The sequence below is a fragment of the Sparus aurata genome, chromosome 23, assembly GCF_900880675.1.
Source record: "Sparus aurata chromosome 23, fSpaAur1.1, whole genome shotgun sequence".
Taxonomy (NCBI): Eukaryota; Metazoa; Chordata; class Actinopteri; order Spariformes; family Sparidae; genus Sparus; species Sparus aurata.
In genome coordinates this window covers 28,397,231-28,418,587 of record NC_044209.1, presented here as the reverse complement: position 1 = coordinate 28,418,587, position 21,357 = coordinate 28,397,231, and the positions used below count along the sequence as shown (strand labels likewise).

The window sequence follows — 21,357 nt, the reverse complement described above, 5'->3', positions numbered from 1 at the left end:
AACAGCACTACTACGGCAAGCCAGTGAGGGCAAGAGAGAACACCCGCGAAAAATCAAAAACAATAGTTTAGCTAGTTAGGTCGAAAAAATATTATTTATAGATCGATTGGGGAAAGATAACTCATCCAGTAAACTGACTTCTTACTAGAAAATAATCTACAAGTTGTTTTCCGAATAGGAGTCTAAGTCCAAAGCCCGGGAAAACTCCAAACTTCACATTATTTAATGCTAAACCGGAAGTACGCCGGCTCGTTAATGCTAATGTGTTGGTGGCTAAATGCAACTTTTTAATGCTTTTTAATAGCGAATCTGAAAAGACGAGCTTAATTAGCGTACTTGTCTAATAATTTAGATTTTAAGTAGAACAGACTTTATAATTTACAGAAGAAGTACCAGGCTGTCTTGTCATGTTTTTCTTTCTTACACACTGTATAGTCTTTTTAAAGGTAACGATCGGCTAATTTTAAGCTATGGAGGTTTAGCTAACATTAGCTAAAGTCTTAACGCTATATATATAATTTTTTTTCAATTAAAAATGACTTTTTGACAGTTCAAAGAAGACAGAATAACAAACAAAATGTCATTTTTGACACCATTCCTTTATTGGAAAGGGAGGCAGGTAGGCTTTATGTTTAAATTACGTATTATTCTTTAGTATTATGCAATTTATACTTATAAAATGTTTTCATGATTGCAAATTGTAGTCTAGATAGCATTTGGCATTCAGAGCCTAGAAAGAGCAGATTAGTCTATGATTTGTTGTTCTTTCTACACAGTTAAAGATAAAAATCATGCAAACATTATACAATTAACATACAGAGGTATTATAACACATTGTACTCAAAGTATCAAAAGTTAAAGTACTCCTTATGACACTTAATGGCTTCTTTTAGGGTAAGGTAGGCTAATTATGCTAGCCTATATAGTACCCTCTATTATCAGAGATGTTGACTTGAGTTCAAGTATGAAGAGTATAAGTTAATTGGTAGGCTGGTTCTTCTATTTTGTCTTTAATAAGACTACTACTGTAGGTAAGATTGTAGTATATTTAGGAGGAAGTGTGATTTTAAATTGGGACTTGACTGGCTCCAAAAAAATGACATGGGACTTGTTTGAGGCCAAGTAACTAGAGTGAGTCACAATGCAGCTCTACAAAACCAACTCTACAAAAAGCTTTTATTTTGAAAGGCAGAGCAATTAAACCTCTCCTCCGCGCTGATTGGCTGGCTGGATGTCGCTTGTGGCTGCTGCCAACTTTGGCAACGAGGCCGGCTCGCGCTGCTGCTCCACCCCCAGGTGTCGCGGACCTGTTTAAATAGCGGAGGAGGAGGAAGGACGACATCCTCATCATCATCAGCAGCATCACTTCATTTACCTGACATGATACTCTCGTTCCTCTGGTGTTGAGCCTCCAACCTGCACTGAGGACTGAAGCACTGCACAGTGAGTATGGACTTTTACTCTTCTTCTGTGGTGCTTACTGCAGGAATTACCTATTTTACATCACATTACAAGGACATTGATATTATATAAACGTTTAGAACATATTTTTACAACTTATTTATCATCTATTTATAACTCTTCAAAGCACAACAAGAGCAATAAGTGGTGAATATTTGCTGGTGAAGTGTATTTGAGTTTGTATGAATGAGTTTATTTGTTGCCTGTTGCATTAATCTGGATCTCTTTAAGTGATGTCAGAAGGTTAAAAAGAAAACTCCAGGATGACATTTTGAGAACTCAAGTTGATGTGTAAAGTGGTTGTAATTTACTCAAAAAACCACATCTCTCAGTAAATCTTCATTAGGGATGCTGCTTCATATTGATTTCTGCTCACATACCTGCTCTGTGTGCCCACGGCCACACATGGATGCACCTTGTGACATGTCACCATTTTGGTGTAAACGGTAAGCTTGGCTGGACACATGAGCTGCACCTTATAAGGTAGTATGCCTGCTAAGTCCCTAGCATCCCTCTTTGGGCTACCAAGCTACCAGGAGCAAAGGGTTAGCCAAACATGGGCATTCCAGCATGGCAGCTCACTTGTTTGATTATAGGGGTTATCTGTGTGCTGCTTTTCATGTTTTATTGCCTGACGTTCAATGGGAGGTCAAAGCAGCCTTGTGACCTGCGTGAAGAGACACAGACGAGGATAAGTGAGTAAGTAGCTGATTGCAAATCTAGGGAAATATGGCAGCGGTAATCTGTCAGGCAGCTCACTCAGACCAAATGTAAATGATCTGAGTGGCAGAGGCTGCAGTTTGAGTCGAGGAAGGTGGAAGAGAAACAATTATCTGTTCTGTGATGATGTGCAAAGAAAAAGCTGTGTGCCAGATACTTAAATCTGAGAGGTTGTGACTGAAGCTATGTGTTATTTTGCTCTTTAAATCCAAAGTTGTTTTGGCGTTGAATCAAAATGGGTTGACAGTTTTCTGTTTCCAGCGCTGTCAATCAAATCTGATTAACCGGACCACACAGTCCTGAGGAAGACGATTAGCTTGTGAGGATTAATCTCTTAATAGATGATAATAATCAAAGATTTCTTTGAACTTTATCTTTGATCATTCCGATATTTTAAGGCTGTTTTGCAATACCTTGATATTGATATTGTGTCGGTATTGTGCGGATGACTTTTGGTACTTTCACAAAATATGAACACGGTGAGATTTTTAGATAAATAATCATCAATAATGTGGATATAATGACTGAGTGGGTGAAGATAATATTAGAAAAACAGTTTTGTCAATTCAGAAAATTACATCACTTTAATGTGATCCAGCCTGTAAACCCAGGAAAGGATAACATTGATGAAATATCACCCTAAAACGATATCCAAAATCTAAGACAATATATACAGATAGATATAATATGAATATATGGATATAATGGTTGATTTCTTCAGCACCGGAGTCTGTCAATTTTCTTCACTATTGACTAAATGGGTTAATTGATTAATGAATGAAACATCTGGCTGCGTTAATTCAACATGGACTTCATGTCGACATTTTGAGAAAGACACTTATGGAGGAGAGTTGGATGAAAATATTGGTACCGCTCTGATGTCGGGGCTGGCGGCTAATTAGCTTAGCTTAGCATAAAGGCTGGAAACAGGTTGGAAAGCAGGGCTGCCCAAAGAGGCCCTCCGTAAGACTCAATTTGGCCTGCAAGATGATGAGAAAATAATTTTGAAAATCAACTAGTAATGCTTACAATGTTTATTCCTATTATTAATGGATTTTTATGATCCGCCCACGGCAGGCGGGGTAACACTTTAACACTTTGAGCAGGAAGTCAGTCACTTAGGGAACTCTGGATCCTTGTCGGCCCTTTAAGTTTCAGTTTTGACTCTCAAAGGGAAAAAGTTTTGGCACCCGCGGTCCAAAACTACGACAGCTGTTCTGACTACGATCTCTAAAACTCACTCATTAACATGTTTAAGTGTAAAAGCTACAGTTTATGTCCTGGATTGTTTCTTGTCCAGTAGCAGTATTTTGCTGTCTTTGAAGTTGCCAAGCTAACTTCATATTTACTGTACAGACATGAGAGCGGCACCATCTAACTCTTTAAAGATAATAAACGTCACACAGACCCACTCATATAGAAACAAGCAAATTAAAGGAACAGTTCACCCCATCTTATTCTTTTTATCCATTTGCTCAAATTAAATTTTTGTGTTTATTTTGAACAGAAAGTGACATTTTCAGGTCTTAATTTTCCTCTGTAATAACAGCAGTCCAGAGGTCAACCCGACTCCCATCACCCCACCTGAGGCTGACCCAGACCCCAGTAACGATCCAGACGTCAGCTCGACCAACTCTGAACAACCAGTGATCGACTCCGACGGCGACGCTGCTGACTCGACCACTGACGGTGACATCACAAACATGGCTGACCCGGCCACCGAAGACAACAAGTTCCTCTTCTTGGAAAATGACTTTCGCAACAGCGGGGTGGCACAAGCCGACTGGGCGGCCAAGAAGATGGTGTGGGTGCCGTCAGAGAGGGAGGGCTTCGAGCAGGCCAGCGTGAAGGAGGAGAAGGGGGACCAGGTAACGTACACCTTGATGATGTCATCACTGTCGGATGATGCTGCAGTATCATTTGGGGAGAGTTCTTATGTTATTCAGCAGCTGTCTTTTTATCTCTTGGTACATGTTACTTATGATTTCTGGATGTTGAGGTCTCCAAAAGATTAAACTGTTGTCACTAAAGCAAACGTTAAGAAACGGCACTGAGCTGCTTGATATCAATACAACATTTATTTAGTTTGACATAGAAGTTATGGTAAAATAATAATTTTGGCTGCAGGCGCTGGTGGAGCTCTCCAACGGTCAGAAGATGACGGTGAACAAAGACGACATCCAGAAGATGAACCCGCCCAAGTTCAGCAAGGTGGAGGACATGGCCGCCCTCACCTTCCTCAACGAAGCCTCCGTCCTCCACAACCTGCGAGAGAGATACTTCTCCAGCCTGATCTATGTGAGGAACACACACACACACACACACACACACACACACACACACACACACACACACACACACACCAATCAACAATCAACTGTGTTTCTCTAGGAAGTTGCATTGTGTTGCTTTAAAAAGACAAAAACGAAAATGCTGAATATTAGGGCTGCAGCTGACCATTCTTTTATTATCAATTAATGAAAATTGTCTTCAAATTTCCTTTTTTGTACAAACAGTCTTAAACCCAAAGACTTTTTCATTTACTGCCATCAGTAATTAAGAGAAGCAGCAGATTTTCACAGTTAAGAAGCTGGAACTAGAAATGTTTCTCGATTTTTCTTGAGAAATGTCAGAAACAATTATCAAAATCAAAAAACTTAATTTAATTTAATCAACTAATCATTGCAGCTCTACTTAATATTAGAAAAAATAAGTGTCCTTTTATTATCCTTTGAACTAAAAATGATATATGGATCTTTGTGTTCACCAAATAATGAAGAATAATTAATGAAAATCAAACAAACCAAAAGAAAAAGGTCAAACAAACTGATCAAACATCAGCGCTTTTACACCTGCTTGAAAACCTAAATATCATCAGAGCTGTTTACTGAATAAGATTTGATCTGAGGTCAGCAGACGACCGCAGACCTGCTTCCAATTTTCTCCTTATTAAACCTAAAGTTGACACTGACTCCAGTTTTTTGGTGGAAAAGTCCTCGTTGGAGGTCTTTGTGCGCTCCACACAGACTCAGGATGTACCGAGAGGATCAACAGCTTATGTTTTTATTTTTTCAGTCAGTCTGACAAAGTCTAATAAGGTACGGGATGTAAAATTAAAACCCAGGCTGATGCATTTATTACAGACTGCCATGACTAGAAAGTTAAGAGCTGCAGTCCCTCCAGTCCATATAAGAGCAGACAGCATCTGAGAGCCAAAAACGTCTCATACACTGAACTCTCAATATAAACCGAAACCCTCTGGAACATTATAGAGTCCCCGAAGATGGAGCGACCTCTGTTTTCCGTTATGCGCACCTAATTTTGAACCGTTTAGAGCGTATCAACCGAAATAAATGTATTTGTAACCTGAAAAGTCGGTTCCCAGAGAGAGATGAGAAGCTGGAGGTGGACAGTTATCTTCCACATAACCGTCCTCTGTGTCTTCAGTTCATTAATATTTGGTCCGTGCTTGTTTTTTTGGATAAAAACATATAATTTGAATAGCAAAACAAAAGCTCACAGGTAATAAATGTGATCTGCTGTCCACTGTTTGCCTCAATTGTGCAATTGTGAGTGTCAAATGTATCAAGAATAGTGAAGAATAAAATTGAAATACGTACTTTAGCAACATTAAAAGCAGTTAAAACGATCACCTGTCAAGTTGTCCAACTGCTGTGATATCAAAATGATGATGATGATGATGATGATGATGTTTCCTGTCTCCCTGCTCTCCACAGACGTACTCGGGTCTGTTCTGCGTGGTGGTGAATCCCTACAAGATGCTGCCCATCTACTCCGAAAAGATCATCGAGATGTATAAGGGCAAGAAACGCCACGAGGTGCCGCCGCACATCTACTCCATCACAGACAACGCCTACAGGAACATGATGCAAGGTGTGTGTGTGTGTGTGTGTGTGTGTGTGTGTGTGTGTGTGTGTCTCTGTGTGTGTGACTCTGTGTGTGTCTGTGTGTGTGTGTGTCTGTGTGTGTGTGTGTGTGTGTGTGTGTGTGTGACTTAGCATTTCAGTCTCTGCTTCACTGTTTCTATGGAAGGTGATGTCGAGGTTTAAAGAGTTATTAATAAGCCCAGTTTTGAGAAAAAACTAATATTTCCATACATTCTTGCAGGGAATCTTTAGCCATAACACATAAAGCACTCCCAGCTGCTAACTCAAACCTTAAAGGGTCAGTTCACCTAAATTACAAGAGAACATGTTTCCTCCTGCCTTTAAGGAAGTGTTGTTCTTAGAACCAAAATGGTTGCTGATGCAGAGCCGAAGAGCTGGAGCACAAATTAAAGTTGTGCGTAGTAGAGAGATTTGAGTTTTATTAACATTTTGGTGATACTAGGCAATTATTAACTTGAAGTAATTAAAGGAAAAGTTCACCCAAAAAGAAGAATTCAGATGAAAAGTCAGGTGAAGTTCTGTAGTCCAGAAAACGTTTCTGCAGCTTCACAGCAAAACAGAGTTGCAGCGTTCTCCTAAACGACTGAAGTAGCTGAAGACCTCCAGACCTCGTCTGGCGTAATCCAAGTCTCCAGAAGAGCCCAGAGATCCCAAATCCCAAACAGACGGTGTGCAGGCTAATGCTTTAAGTTTAGCAGCTACAGTGAAGATTTTGATTGAAAAAAAGGTGTAAATACCGTCTTTTCTAATCAGTTTGGGATCTCAGGGCTTCTGTAGACTTGGATTGCACCAAACAGGCTGTATGGGGCCATTTTACGTTTCTTTTTGGTCATCTACTTTAGTTGTTTAGCAGAATGCTGCAATGCTTTTTTGCTGTGAAGCTCCAGAAAGGTTTTGTGGACTACGAGACTTCACCTGACTTTCCATCGCTCACCTTTGCGAGGATGCTAGCAGCGTTTTCTCTGGTCTAAAATCAGCAAACCGAATCGGTTGCATGCAGCATGCTTTGGGAAGGTTGTTGTCTCCACGGCTGCCAGTGGAAAAACCTAGTCCATATACTGACCTACACAACAAAACTCAACGATGATGAAGATCAAGTATTAACTTATACACTCCTGTGAATTATATATTTATCTTGTATCCAATGATTTACAACTACTGCTACCGTTACTACTGTACAGCTCTGGAGAGGAATGCTGATTTATTGCACAAAATGCCTCCAAAGCAAAGTGTGTGACAGCCCTGTGTGTTCTATATAAGGAACAGCGGTGAATTAACTTCATTCAGCACTTAATGAAACAGCAAACGCAGACACACGTACTATTCTGAAATGAAAGTGATTAGATGAAAGTCAGACGGTGGCGGCCCCTGACTGAAGCCTCAGAGCGTGCCGTCTCGTCTCCGGATGGTCCGCCGGTGACCTCAGACCAACTCCATACTTTCCACTCGGCTCAGGAATGGCCATACATGGAGCAGGGAGACGAGATTACAGCGATGGAGCCCTGCATCCACCTGCTATTTTTAGACGATATGAGTGATGGAGGCTAATCTCCCTCTGAACGAGATTTTCAGAGCCATTTTGCTTTCGTGTCCGAGCGGAGTTCATGTTTGGTCGGTTCTTCTGGCTTCAACTAACGAGTTCAGCTCGGTCAACATCTCACATTATTTCCCCCTTTTTTACATCTCGCTCTCTCTCTCTCCCCCCACAGACCGTGAGGATCAATCTATTCTCTGCACGTGAGTCAAAACATACAAGACTTTACCTTTTTCCATCACACTCTACACACACACGTGGATTGACCTACATTCACTCCCTGGAGACTTCTTAACCATAAACCAAGTGTTTACCCTCAAACTGAGTGATGTGCACTGTGTGGGGCTTCACATTTTGTCCCCACAGTGCGAGTGTGTTGACTGATATACGTTCAGGTATCTGCTCTCTCACACAGAGGTGAGTCTGGAGCAGGAAAGACAGAAAACACCAAGAAGGTGATTCAGTACCTGGCCGTCGTCGCCTCCTCACACAAAGGAAAGAAGGACGTGAATCCTGTGAGTAGAAACGTCTTTTTAATAAACTGGATCCACATCACAACCAGATAAATATTCGACAAAACAAATTGCAAATAGAAGCTAATTATGATATAAATTATTATAGATTTCAATAATGATATTGACACATTTTACTCGGCTGACACTACTCGCTCAATCATAGAAACAAAACTGACAAATATGGAATGAAAATGTGGTTCAGGGTTCATTTCAAGCTGTCAGATCGATGATTATTTATTAGGTTTATCAATATTTTTTAATGTTTGCTTAAAGATGCTCTACATATTAGGAAACTAAACTGATAAAAGTCTGGTTATCATCATATTAAAGTGTAGAACTCATACAAACATGGAAATAACTCGTAAAAGTTAAGAAAAATTAAGAAAACTATTGATCATTTTTATGTTTTGATAGTTTTTACAGTTTTAAATGTGAAACATGTTGATATCCAATGTTTTGATTGACGTTTTAGTGTTAAGTTTTATCATTAAATGATATTAATTATACTGTACATGACAGGATTCAGTGGCTGCAGCTGTGGCTAAGGTGAGGACAGATTATTATTCTCTGCTGCTGCTGCTGCTGCTGCTGCTGGGGCTTCTGACTTTTCTCATCAACATCAGTTAAACAGGTGCTATTAATGGAGAGAGTCTATACTTAGAGGAGATCATCATCATCGTGCCAGGTCTTCATATCTTTCCCACAAATCCTCCATAACGTGATTAGAAGTTGCAGCTGATGTTCACTCGGCTGCTTTTAATCCAGCGCAGAACTATCTGTGGTTTGTTTAGCCAAGATTTATTGACGCTTGACCTCTGACCCTGCCGCTCTGCTGCATCTCAAGCTGTCATGCGGGAGGCCAATTTTGGGGAAATGCTAAAAGCAGCGTCTTCTCAACAAAGACGGAAAAAGTTGAGGGTTCGTTGACCTTCTTACCAGTTTGTTTTCCTGTTTCTTCTAGCAACAGCAGCAGCAGGCAGGATCTCTGGCCTACGTGAGTATACAACCTCATGCTTCAGATTTAGTTAAATACACTGGATGATAGATATGAAGAAGTGATGTGTGACCTTGTTGTGGGCTGTAGGGGGAGCTAGAGAAGCAGCTGCTGCAGGCTAATCCCATCCTGGAGGCCTTTGGAAACGCCAAAACCATCAAGAACGACAACTCGTCACGATTTGTACGTTTTTCATCAGTTACATGAAACCATTCTGAACTTTTCCTTCAGTGGCTTCATGTTGCTGTTTTCTCTTTCTTCAGGGGAAGTTCATCAAGCTCAACTTTGATGTGACGGGATACATCGTTGGAGCGAATATTGACACCTGTATCCTTTTTATTTCCTAGATGGAATCTGTTCATTAGATTATGACTGAATTAAATAGGAATGAAATTTTAGCTGGAAACAGACGTTGTTATCTGCTTAACCCTCTCCCGACCCAATCAGACCTCCTGGAGAAGTCTCGCTGCATTCGTCAGGCCAACACAGAGAGAGCCTTCCACATCTTCTACTACATGGTGGCAGGAGCCAAAGACAAGATGAGAGGTGAGCCAGAAAAAAAACATAAACGCACTTCTTATTCAAGATTTCATGGGCTTAAAGAGTCAGTTAAGAGTTAGTTTTTTCTTTGAACAACAAAAGATATTTCTCAGTTTTTATCACCATAAAAATGGCACAAAAAGTTTTGTTAGATAATAATAAATAACAAAGAAAGTAAAATAATTCAACCATCAGAATAAATCAAGTAAAACAAGCTGGAAGTGGAAAAAACGAGTAATTGAAAAGGATAAAAATCAGATCAGCATGTTAATTTTTACGTATTTGTTGTTGTTTCATCAAAGCTGTCGATGTTAATCCATCCAAGTGTCACCATGGTTTGTTTGGACAAACCCGGTACAGCATTTTAACAGAATAGGTTGAGAAGTTTGGAACGATCCATGTTGCAAAATGTGTCTTTGAAGTTGTTTTAAGATTTTCTTCCTTTTCTATAAAGCTAGGTTTCCCCTGATTCCAGTCTTTCTGATAAGCTCAGTTAAACACGTCCTGATATCTCTGTTGAAGATGAAAGATGAAACTGAAGTTGATGTCGTCAATCTTCTTATCGAAGATTTCATGGGCTTAAAGAGTCTTTACCTCGCTGGCTGTCATCCACTAGAGTCAGTTTTTTCTTTGAACAAGGAAATATATTCTTCAGCTTTTATCACCATAAAAATGGTAATAAAAGTTTTGTTAGATAATAATAAACAACAAAGAAAGTACAATAATTCAACCAGAGGAAAAAACAAGTAATTGAAAAGGATAAAATTACATTTATTTTTACTTATTTGTTGTTGTTGTTGTTGTTTCATCAGAACTGTCAATATAAATCCATCCGAGTATCAGCAGCATTTAACAGAATAGGTTGAGAAGTTTAGATCGATCCATGTTGCAAAATGTGTCTTTGAAGTTGTTTTAAGATTTTCTTCCTTTTCTGTAAAGCTAGGTTTCCCCTGGTTCCAGTCTTTCTGATAAGCTCGGTTAAACACGTCCTGATATCTCTGTCGAAGATGAAAGATGAAACTGAAGTTGATGTCGTCTGTGTTTAGAGGAGCTCCTGCTGGAGGATTTCAGCTGCTATCGTTTCCTGGTAGCGGGACACGTGGAGATCCCCGGTCAGGAGGATGACATCATGTTCGATGAGACTCTGGAGGCCATGGAGATCATGGGCTTCACCGAGGAAGAGAGGATAGGTACCCACTGCTCCAACTTACTATACTTCAACAGGCTGCTATGTGTAATTTAAGTGTCTACTTGTATCAGGCAACATTTACTTCACCGTCTTGATCTCCTTCGTCGCTGCAGGGATGTTTAAGGTGGTGTCCACTGTGCTCCAGCTTGGCAACATCAAGTTTGAGAAGGAGAGGAACAGCGAGCAGGCGACCATGCCCGACAACACCGGTAACCATTTTAAAACACGACAGCGCCGCTGTAAGTTAACCTGTGAACCTCTCTGACGTGTTCTCTGTCTCGTGTCGCCCGTCGACTCCAGCTGCCCAGAAGGTGTGTCACCTGCAGGGCATCAATGTCACCGACTTCACCCGCGCCATCCTCACCCCGAGGATCAAAGTGGGCAGGGAGGTGGTGCAGAAGGCGCAGACCAAGCAGCAGGTAACAGCAAACTCATGAAGACAGAGAATAAAGGCTGTTGTGGAACATTTCCCTCTGAAATGTAAAGTAAGAAAAGAGCTATAAATTCATCCTAAAATAATCATAACAAAAGCGTTCTCCTGTTTCCCTCTGTCCTCCTCCTTCGCCTCCTGCAGGCTGATTTTGCGGTGGAGGCTCTGGCGAAGGCGATGTACGAGCGGCTGTTTCGTTGGATCCTGGCCAGAGTCAACAAGACGCTGGATAAGAGTAAGAGGCAGTCGTCCTCCTTCCTGGGCATCCTGGACATCGCTGGCTTTGAGATCTTTGAGGTGAACGCTCACTGAGAACAAACATTTAAATGCTCAGTTGTTTTGTTTCTGTTGTTTTCTAACTGCTGACTCGATGGCTGTGACGTTTCCCCGCCTCAGGACAACTCCTTCGAGCAGCTCTGCATCAACTACACCAACGAGCGTCTGCAGCAGCTCTTCAACCACACCATGTTCATCCTGGAGCAGGAGGAGTACAAGAGAGAGGGCATCGAGTGGAACTTCATCGACTTCGGCCTCGACCTGCTGCCCTGCATCGAGCTCATTGAGAGGCCGGTGAGAACAAGCTGCACGTTCACTATAAACCTCGCTGTCACTGTGACACCTAAACAGTCCCCGTACCCAAACAATTAAACGAGGAAACAGTAGATGAAAGATTTTCTCTTGTCCTGATCCTCCTGCAGAACAACCCTCCAGGCATCCTGGCCCTGCTGGACGAGGAGTGCTGGTTCCCCAAAGCCACTGATGTTTCCTTCGTGGACAAACTGCAGAACGCACACTCCGGACACAGCAAGTTCTCCAAACCCAAACAGCACAAAGACAAACTGATGTTCAGTGTTCTGCACTACGCTGGGAAGGTGAGGATCACTGAAGGAGACGAGCATCCTAATAATATGACAACCGCACTGTTTCCTTTGATTAAAAAGTACTAAGGAGGACTGAAACTAAGTCAAGAAAAATATTGAAATAAATAAATGATCCAATAAATAGATTTCATACCATTAAATAGAGGCATGTCAGCTTTATCATTCGATCATTTTCTCTTCATGATCGTCATCAACAAACGTGGCTTTCGTTTATGTTTCCAGGTCGACTATAACGCAGCTAACTGGTTGACTAAGAACATGGATCCCCTGAACGACAACGTGACGGCTCTGCTCAACAACTCGTCCAGCAACTTCATCCAGGACCTGTGGAAAGACGGTCAGTCCTCCATGTCGGGACAGTTTCACCGCGTATCTCCCGTTACGATTGATCAGATGTGAACTAATCTCTCCTGTGTTTGTCCTCTGTTGGCAGCGGACCGAGTTGTGGGTCTGGACACTCTGACCAAGATGTCGGAGAGTTCAGCGCCGGTGGCCTCCACTAAATCTAAGAAGGGGATGTTCCGTACAGTCGGTCAGCTGTACAAAGAGTCTCTGGGCAAACTGATGACGACTCTGCACAACACGCAGCCCAACTTTGTCCGCTGCATCATCCCCAACCACGAGAAGAGGGTCAGTCGTCTGTGTTCTTTACATTAAAGTGAAGTGATTAAAGACTGAGCGAGTCCGTACATTCATTTTGTTGTCCCGCTGCTGTGCTGCAGGCCGGGAAGATGGACTCCAACCTGGTGCTGGAGCAGCTCAGGTGTAACGGGGTGCTGGAGGGGATCCGCATCTGCAGGCAGGGATTCCCCAACCGCATCGTGTTCCAGGAGTTCAGGCAGAGGTGAGGAGACAGTCTGAGGACATTTTATTGATTTCTTAAGAGGTTTCAATGACTATATTCTTATCTCTGTTTGCACTGATATTAAAAATATGAGACTTATGTCATTAAACAGTATGAAACTCCTGACACCACGTAGTTAACTCCCCTGAAATTAACTTTCCCTTTTTGTAGATGTAGTTTGCAGCTGGATTACAGAAGGTGAAATAATTTGTGTTTTTTAGCCACATTAACGTTGTGTTGTAGTTCCTTATGGTGACCACTGGAGGGCAGTGAACACTCATGATTCTCCACCAATCATTGAGACAGAAACAAAACAAAAAGAGAACTTTCCATTTAAATCTCAAATCAGAAATGAGTTTATTTTGAGTGTGGCTTCGTCCAAATCGCAACAAACTTAATTCAAAATGTAGATTGTAGTGTAGATTTGTGTTACTGATCGTTTTGATGTTTCATTGAATGTTGTTCTTGTTTGCAGATACGAGATTCTGGCTGCCAACGCCATCCCGAAGGGTTTCATGGACGGGAAGCAGGCGTGCTGTCTGATGGTGAGCCAGAACTTTAAAAATGACGTTACTATAATAAAATAATATGAAGATGGAGTTCTGTTTCACTCGTCTTCTGTCCTTCCTTCCTGTCTCCTCCTCTCCTCCTCCAGGTGAAGCACCTGGATCTGGATACGAACCTGTATCGCATCGGTCAGAGTAAGATGTTCTTCAGGACGGGAGTTTTGGCTCAGCTGGAGGAGGAGCGAGATCTCAAACTGACCGTCGTCATCATCGCTTTCCAGGGACAAGCAAGAGGCTTCCTGGCCCGCAAGTAAGAGAAACAGACTGGACGCTGATATTTGAACAAATGATTCCTAATATTTTTTTACAGCCTTTTTGGGTCCCAGTGCACAAAATGAACTTATCTTGCTTTGTGTGTGTTTTTTTCAGGGCTTTCAGTAAACGTCAGCAGCAACTGACTGCCATGAAAGTCATCCAGAGGAACTGCGCCTGTTACCTCAAACTCAAGAACTGGCAGTGGTGGAGGCTCTTCACCAAGGTTACACACAATATCTTACTTTTCTTAATGTAATACCAGATAATTATGAATCACAAAATGATGATGATTTAATTCGCTCCAATCCGAGCAGGTTTTTTGACAGATACAACTCAGCATGCTAAAGTTATCAGGCTAACTATTTAAACAACGGAGGAGAACACATGTCTGAGTTGTGGATGTTTCTGGTCGTGGTTCAGGTGAAGCCGCTGCTGCAGGTCACCAGACAGGAAGAAGAGATGGGTCAGAAAGACGAGGAGCTAAAGGCGGCGAAAGAGGTGGCAGCGAAGAGCGAGGCCGAGCTGAAAGACATCTCCCAGAAACACACACAGGTGATGCATAAATTAACGTTTTAATCCTGTTTTTTTTACATTTTAACATTTCTTAAAAATAACAGAAGTCTGTGTTTGTAGCTGCTGGAGGAGCGAGCCCAGCTGGAGTCGAAGCTTCATGCGGAGACGGAGCTGTACGCCGAGTCGGAGGAGATGAGGGTGCGACTGGAGGCCAAGAAGCAGGAGCTGGAGGAGGTGCTGCACGAGATGGAGGCCCGGCTGGAGGAGGAGGAGGAGCGCAGCCTTTCTCTGCAGCAGGAGAGGAAGGACATGGAGCAGCAGCTACAGGTGGAAACATTATTAGTAGTAGTTTCTTTTAGCTCTCCTTTATTTTGAACCTGTAGTTTAACCACACATGATGTTTTTCCGCAGCTCATGGAGTCCCACATCGCCGAGGAGGAAGACGCTCGTCAGAAGCTGCAGCTGGAGAAAGTGGCCGTGGAGGGAAAAGTCAAGAAACTGGAGGAGGACGTTCTGCTCATGGAGGACCAGAACATCAAGCTGCAGAAGGTAGAAAGACGCAGTTTTGTTTTGTGGTCGTTCTTTAATACACGACACGCACATTTTTTTCTAACGTGTTGAGTCGTTTGCAGGAGCGAAAGCTGCTGGAGGAGAGGTTGGCTGATATGACCTCCAACCTGGCAGAGGAGGAGGAGAAGTCCAAGAATCTCACCAAGCTGAAGGCCAAACACGAGTCCATGATCTCGGACCTCGAGGGTCAGTCAGTCACCACGTCTATGAACTGTTTGACCATCTTTTGTAAATTACAAAAAGTCCAACTTTACCTGAATTAATGAACATTTAAATCAAAGCAATGAATTTAAAAGATGTTCACTTTGTCTGTGTGTGTGCAGTGCGTATGAAGAAGGAGGAGAAGGGTCGTCAGGACATGGAGAAGGCGAAGAGGAAGGTGGAGGCGGAGCTGGCCGACCTCCAGGAGCAACATGCCGACCTGCAGGCCCAACTAGCCGAGCTCCGGGCCCAGCTAGCCGCCAAGGAAGAGGAGCTCCAGGCCACACAGGCCCGGTAAATAATAATTAAGAATTAACCTTCTGAAATCAAAAGACAGATGTAAAGAGAGAAGAAACTGTATATGTTTATTTTCCGTGTCCACAGTTTGGAGGATGAGTGCAACCAGCGAGGGATGGCTGTGAAGCGGGTCCGGGAGCTGGAGGCTCTCCTTCAGGAGATGCAGGAGGACCTGGAGGCAGAGAGGGCGGCGAGGGGGAAGGTGGAGGCGGCTCGACGGGATCTGGGAGAGGAGCTGAACGCTCTACGCACCGAGCTGGAGGACAGCCTGGATACCACCGCCGCCCAGCAGGAGCTCAGGTCTGTCTGACTGACTGGATCGTACATATACGACCTCTGATTGATCCACACGTCATGATAAGTGTTTAACCGAAGTGGACTTTGTAAGCCTGTTGCTGTTGGATGTGTTGTGGTGATGTTTCATGTATTTGTGCCTGGCAGGGCGAAGCGTGAGCAGGAGGTGGCCCTGCTAAAGAAAGCCATGGAGGACGAGGGGCGGAGCCACGACGCTCAAGTCCAGGACCTGAGACAGAAACACAGCCAGGCTGTGGAGGAGCTCAGTGAGCAGCTGGAGCAGGCCAAGAGGGTAAACTTCATCCAAACTGCATCACATCAGAACTAGTTACATTCTAGATGCTGATTTTGACCTGAACTCTTTTTTAAACCACGATGTCGCTCACTCAGCACCTCGTCTCGTTATCCAGGTGAGAGCCGGTCTGGAGAAAGCCAAGCAGACTCTGGAGAAAGAAACAGCAGATCTGAGCGCTGACCTGCGATCCCTTGCCAGCGCCAAGCAGGACGTGGAGCACAAGAAGAAGAAGGTGGAGGGTCAGCTGAACGACCTGCACTCGCGCTTCAACGAGAGCGAGCGGCAGAGGACTGAGCTCGGCGAGCGAGTCTCTAAGATGACGGTGAGTCGTGACGGGATCATCGGACAGTTTGTCAGATTCAAATTGTGTTCCAGATGAATCTGAAGGATAAGAGTGTTTGAGAGTTCAACACCTTTCTTCCATCTCTCTCCTCGTCTCTGCCAGGTGGAGCTGGACAGTGTGACGAGCGTGTTGAATGACGCGGAGGGAAAGAACATCAAGCTGAGTAAAGACGTCTCCGCTCTGACCTCCCAGCTCCAGGATGCTCAGGTGAGCAACACATGAGTCCTGTAAATATTTCAGCCTGTCCTAAACTGAAACATCGACCAACACCTTTATCCTCACCTCCTTGTCTTTCTCCTGCAGGAGCTGCTGTCAGAGGAGACCCGTCAGAAGTTGAATCTGTCTGGACGTCTGCGTCAGATGGAGGACGACAGGAACAGCCTGATGGAGCAGCTGGAGGAGGAAACTGAGGCCAAACGGGGCGTGGAGAGGCAGGTCTCCAGCCTCAACATGCAGGTCAGTAACTTGTGGTGTTAATACCTAAAGTAGAACTAGTTAATTGAGACCTCTTCTAAACCCTGTTTCACTCTCTATTAGCTGTCCGACTACAAGAAGAAGCTGGACGAGATGTCGGGGACGGTGGAGATGCTGGAGGAGAGTAAGAAGCGTCTGCAGCGCGACCTGGAGGCGGCCAACGGCGAGTACGAGGAGAAGGCCTCCGCCTACGACAAGCTGGAGAAGAGCCGCATCCGGCTGCAGCAGGAGCTGGAGGACGTCCTCATGGACCTGGACAGCCAGCGGCAGCTCGTCTCCAACCTGGAGAAGAAGCAGAAGAAGTTTGATCAGGTCTGACTGCTGAAGTGCAGTGAAAACGTCATTGTACTCAGATTTTTGACATTTCACATTCATGTTCTCTGTCCTGGTGTCGGTCAGATGCTGGCAGAGGAGCGTGCAGTGTCCAGTAAGTTTGCAGACGAGCGTGATCGAGCAGAGGCAGATGTGAGGGAGAAGGAGACGAGGGTGTTGGCTCTCGCCAGAGCGCTGGACGACAGCCAGAACGCTCTCGAGGAGGCGGAGAAGTCCATGAAGGGCCTCCGAGCTGAGATGGAGGACCTCATCAGCTCCAAGGACGACGTGGGAAAGAATGTAAGAGGAAACATCTGAACGTCAACTAATCCTTTTATTACAGAGGTTCTGACATCGTCTTCATTTTGTCCTCCGTCAGGTTCATGACCTGGAGAAGGCCAAGCGCGGCCTGGAGGCCATCGTGGACGAGATGCGAACGCAGATGGAGGAGCTGGAGGACGAGCTGCAGGTCGCCGAGGACGCCAAGCTGCGTCTGGAGGTCAACACTCAGGCGCTGAGAGCTCAGCATGAGAGGGAGCTGCACGCCCGCGATGAGATGGGCGAGGAGAAGAGGAAGCAGCTCCTCAAACAGGTCGAGTTCAACTTACCGCCTCACCCACATTGTTATAAGATGAAATCCAACTACAATAAAAAGAAAAAGACAGTGAGTGTTTACGAATGATGAACCTTGGCAGGTGCGTGAGCTGGAGGCGGAGCTTGAGGAGGAGAGGAAGCAGCGAGGTCAAGCGACAGGCAGCAAGAAGAAGCTGGAGGGCGAGCTGAAGGACATGGAGGACCAGCTGGAGGCCACCAGCAGGGGGCGCGACGAAGCAATCAAGCAGCTGCGCAAGATCCAGGTCAGCACATTAATGCAGTTAATTTAAACAATCAATAACATTCATCTGATCAGAAACAATACAATATATACTCCTAATGATAATAATACTCCTCACAGGGCCAGGTGAAGGATCTCCAGAGGGAGCTGGAGGACTCACGTGCATCCCAGAAGGAGGTTCTGGCTTCAGCCCGCGAGTCCGAGCGCAGATCCAAAGTCATGGAGGCCGACATCGTCCAGCTGCACGAGGTGAGGCCAGCCGTCAAGAAATGTGTCTTTAAATCATCTCTCACACTTTGACAACGATAAGTTATTGTATCTAACTTTCCTTCTTTATGTCACCATCATCTTCCTCATGTCTGTCTGTCTCTCTCCTGTCCGTCTGTCTTTCTTCTGTCCGTCTGTCTCTCTTCTGTCTGTCTGTCCAGATGTTGGCAGCAGCTGAAAGAGCTCGCAAGCAGGCGGAGACAGAGAGAGACGAGCTGGCAGAAGAACTGGCCAGTAACTCCTCCGGGAAGTGAGTTTCTTATGTCATTAACATTTACATTATTAATACAGGTGACAGGCACTGAAGTAATGAAGAAAACAACAAAAGAAACTTGACTTTTGTTGTAGAAAGTTTCAACATTGGATCAGGCAGATTTGTCGACAGGTGGAAAGAGACGTGAGTTATTTCTACGAGCGTCCTGGAGCTGAATGTGGAAAGAAAATAATGAGTTTTCTTCAAAACAATAAGAAAATACACTAAAAATGTCATAGAAGAGATATCTGATGTGGACTGAAGATTTATTAAATACCAGAGAGGAATAAAAGCTGTGTGACGCTAACAGGAAGTACAAATCAGTCAGAAATACAGATTCTTGTGAGTGGAAAAGACTATAAAAGAAGAACACCTCCTCCCTCCATCCAGATCAATGCTGTCTGATGAAAAGCGCCGCATGGACGCGAAGATCAGCCAGCTGGAGGAGGAGCTGGAGGAAGAGCAGGCCAACGTGGAGAGTCTCAACGACCGGCTGAGGAAGAGCCAGCAGCTGGTGGGTCCAGAGTGGACACGAGAGCGAGGAAGAACCTGATGCTTCCACAGCAAATGTTCATTTCTCTTCATGTTTCTGGTTGTGCAGGTGGACCAGCTGGGTGCAGAACTGGCAGCAGAGAGAACTTCCTCTCAGACCAAAGAGGGATCCAGGCAGCAGCTGGAGAGACAAAACCGAGATCTGAAGGCCAAACTGCAGGAGATGGAGGGACAGGGCCGCTCCAAACTCAAATCCTCCATCGCCGCCCTCGAGGCCAAACTGAGAGAAGTGGAGGAGCAGCTGGAGATCGAGAGCAGGTAAAACAAAGAGGAACAGTGAAAGAATCTGAGCTTAAACACAGTTAAGAGACTCACATTGAAGGATTAAATGTTTCTATGATTCTGTCGTGTAGAGAGCGTCAGGCCAACGCCAAGAATCTGCGTCAGAAAGAGAAGAAACTGAAGGATTTAACCATCCAGGTGGAGGACGAGAGGAAGCAGGCGCAGCAGTACAAAGACCAGGTGACAACAAAGCCCACAAAGACGTCTCTTTACTGTGATGTATCGTTCTGTAAGTAAACCCGTCTCTGCTCCGTGCAGGCGGAGAAGGGCAACGTGCGGGTGAAGCAGCTGAAGCATCAGCTGGAGGAGGCGGAGGAGGAGGCCCAGCGCGTCGCAGCCGCTCGCAGGAAACTGCAGAGGGAGCTGGAGGAGGCGAGCGAGGCCAACGACACTCTGAACAGAGAGGTGTCTTCACTCCGCAGCAAGCTGAGGTACCGACAGGCCGGCTGAGGTCCAAGAACATGTCTTCAAATGCACTATTTGTCATTTTAAAGGAACAGTTCACCCAAAAAGTTAAACTCGGTCATCCTCTCCTCCCTCCATGTAGTCCACAAAACATTTCTGGAGCTTCACAGTAAAACAGAGTTGATACAGACGTAAACTCCTGCAGCGATAAAAAAACAACGTTCATCTTTAATTCTTTGTGATGAACTCTTTGTCGTGTCTGTGACGACCTGAGATCATTTGTGATTTTTTACATTTCCTCTTCCTCCTTCCATGTCCTGTCTCACACCTGCCCTCAGACACTACTGATCTGTCCTCAAAGCTTCCTGGGAATATTCTCCTCTTCCTCAGCGGGCTTTTACTTCCTCATCCCTCCGGTTTACACCTGCTGCAGATTCCAGGGGCTTCAACTTTAAAAGAAATCTAGCTTTTGCAACAGCTGCTCTCTGTTCTTCCTCTGTCCTTCATCTCCTTCTCACCCTCCTCTTCCTCCTGTGTCTCTTCCTCCTGATGTGTCGGGTGTTCCCAGGCGTGGCGGCAGCGGCGGCAGCGGCGGCGAGGCGGCGTACAGCAGCCCCAGTCCCCGGAGCAGCAGCGGCGGCGGTAGCAGCATGAGGAGTCTGGGGCTGGGAGGGAGCATCAGCAGGAGGAGCGCCATCAAGGAGAACTCGGTGGAGCTGCAGGAGGAGGAGCCTCGTTCTCCGTCTCCTGGCGGCTGCTCTCCTCCTCTGGAGCCCCGCGGGGAAGTCTACACCCCCGACGAGTAGAGACGACTGCGACTACAGTCAAGTGGGCGGAACCTGTTAGGCTTTTAATTTGAAAGATTTCTTTATATTCGATATCTTAGAAACTGATTTATGTTCAAATTTAAATTCATTTCGGTCTCTGAGTAACCACACAAACAACAAATGCTACCAGAAGAAATATCAGCAGTTAAACCCGCCGCTAACGAACCAAACGTCTGTTCCTTTCCTCCCTCTTTGTGGCTCCGTTTCTGCTCGCCTTCGTTTGCATCTCCCCTCTCAAAACACATCAAATTAAAGTAAAAAACATAAAACAGATCACAGCTCAGGAGGCCGACTTGTTGTTGGGTTCAAATTTTGTAGTGAACATCAGCTGGTCATTGACACTGCGGCCATTTTCTTCTGACGTCAAGCTCAGATCGTATAAACGAGAGAAATCTGAATTATTATCTCTTCCAGAAAGATGGACAGTGAAAATATGGCGGGACAAAGTAAAACAACATATTTGATAACACAATTACTTAATTTACACTATCGAACAGTAATGTTAGCAAGGAAGTAGAAGAATGCTAATGGTTTTTATGCTAAAGATAACTAATACGTTATCAAATGTTTTATCCTGATATTTGGTGCGATGTCCCTCCAGATTTTTAACATCTGCTGCTTCCACTTTTCGGTTGCTGACGTTGACAAATTGTAGGTAAACGTTAATGACGTCAACTAGACTTCAAATTATTCAACTTAATTTACTGGGCATGTGTTTCATTATTTAATAAAATAACTATCATGCAATGAGCACAAAGACGGACGTTTGAACGCAACAGATTTTAACTCCCATAATAAAG

The 21,357-nt window shown here is 44.4% G+C and overlaps 1 protein-coding gene across 1 annotated transcript; it reads left to right on the top strand.

Annotated features, from left to right (window-relative positions):
* Positions 1-35: 35 nt before the first annotated feature.
* Positions 36-21,024, top strand: LOC115575914 (myosin-11-like). Its single transcript, XM_030408336.1, has 44 exons — positions 36-619; positions 1,189-1,443; positions 3,731-4,049; positions 4,309-4,479; positions 5,919-6,075; positions 7,799-7,826; positions 8,039-8,138; positions 9,100-9,132; positions 9,223-9,315; positions 9,396-9,459; positions 9,580-9,678; positions 10,719-10,862; positions 10,975-11,070; positions 11,162-11,280; positions 11,436-11,588; positions 11,688-11,861; positions 11,990-12,163; positions 12,395-12,509; positions 12,606-12,802; positions 12,895-13,016; positions 13,492-13,561; positions 13,672-13,832; positions 13,952-14,060; positions 14,258-14,389; positions 14,471-14,677; positions 14,762-14,899; positions 14,983-15,106; positions 15,244-15,415; positions 15,506-15,718; positions 15,860-16,004; positions 16,123-16,329; positions 16,453-16,557; positions 16,654-16,806; positions 16,888-17,136; positions 17,224-17,436; positions 17,516-17,728; positions 17,832-17,993; positions 18,092-18,220; positions 18,400-18,488; positions 18,882-19,005; positions 19,093-19,301; positions 19,397-19,505; positions 19,584-19,756; positions 20,299-21,024. The coding sequence occupies exons 3-44, from the start codon at positions 3,885-3,887 to the stop codon at positions 20,534-20,536; spliced, it is 6,048 nt and encodes a 2,015-aa protein (XP_030264196.1). The 5' UTR covers positions 36-619; positions 1,189-1,443; positions 3,731-3,884; the 3' UTR covers positions 20,537-21,024.
* Positions 21,025-21,357: the final 333 nt, after the last annotated feature.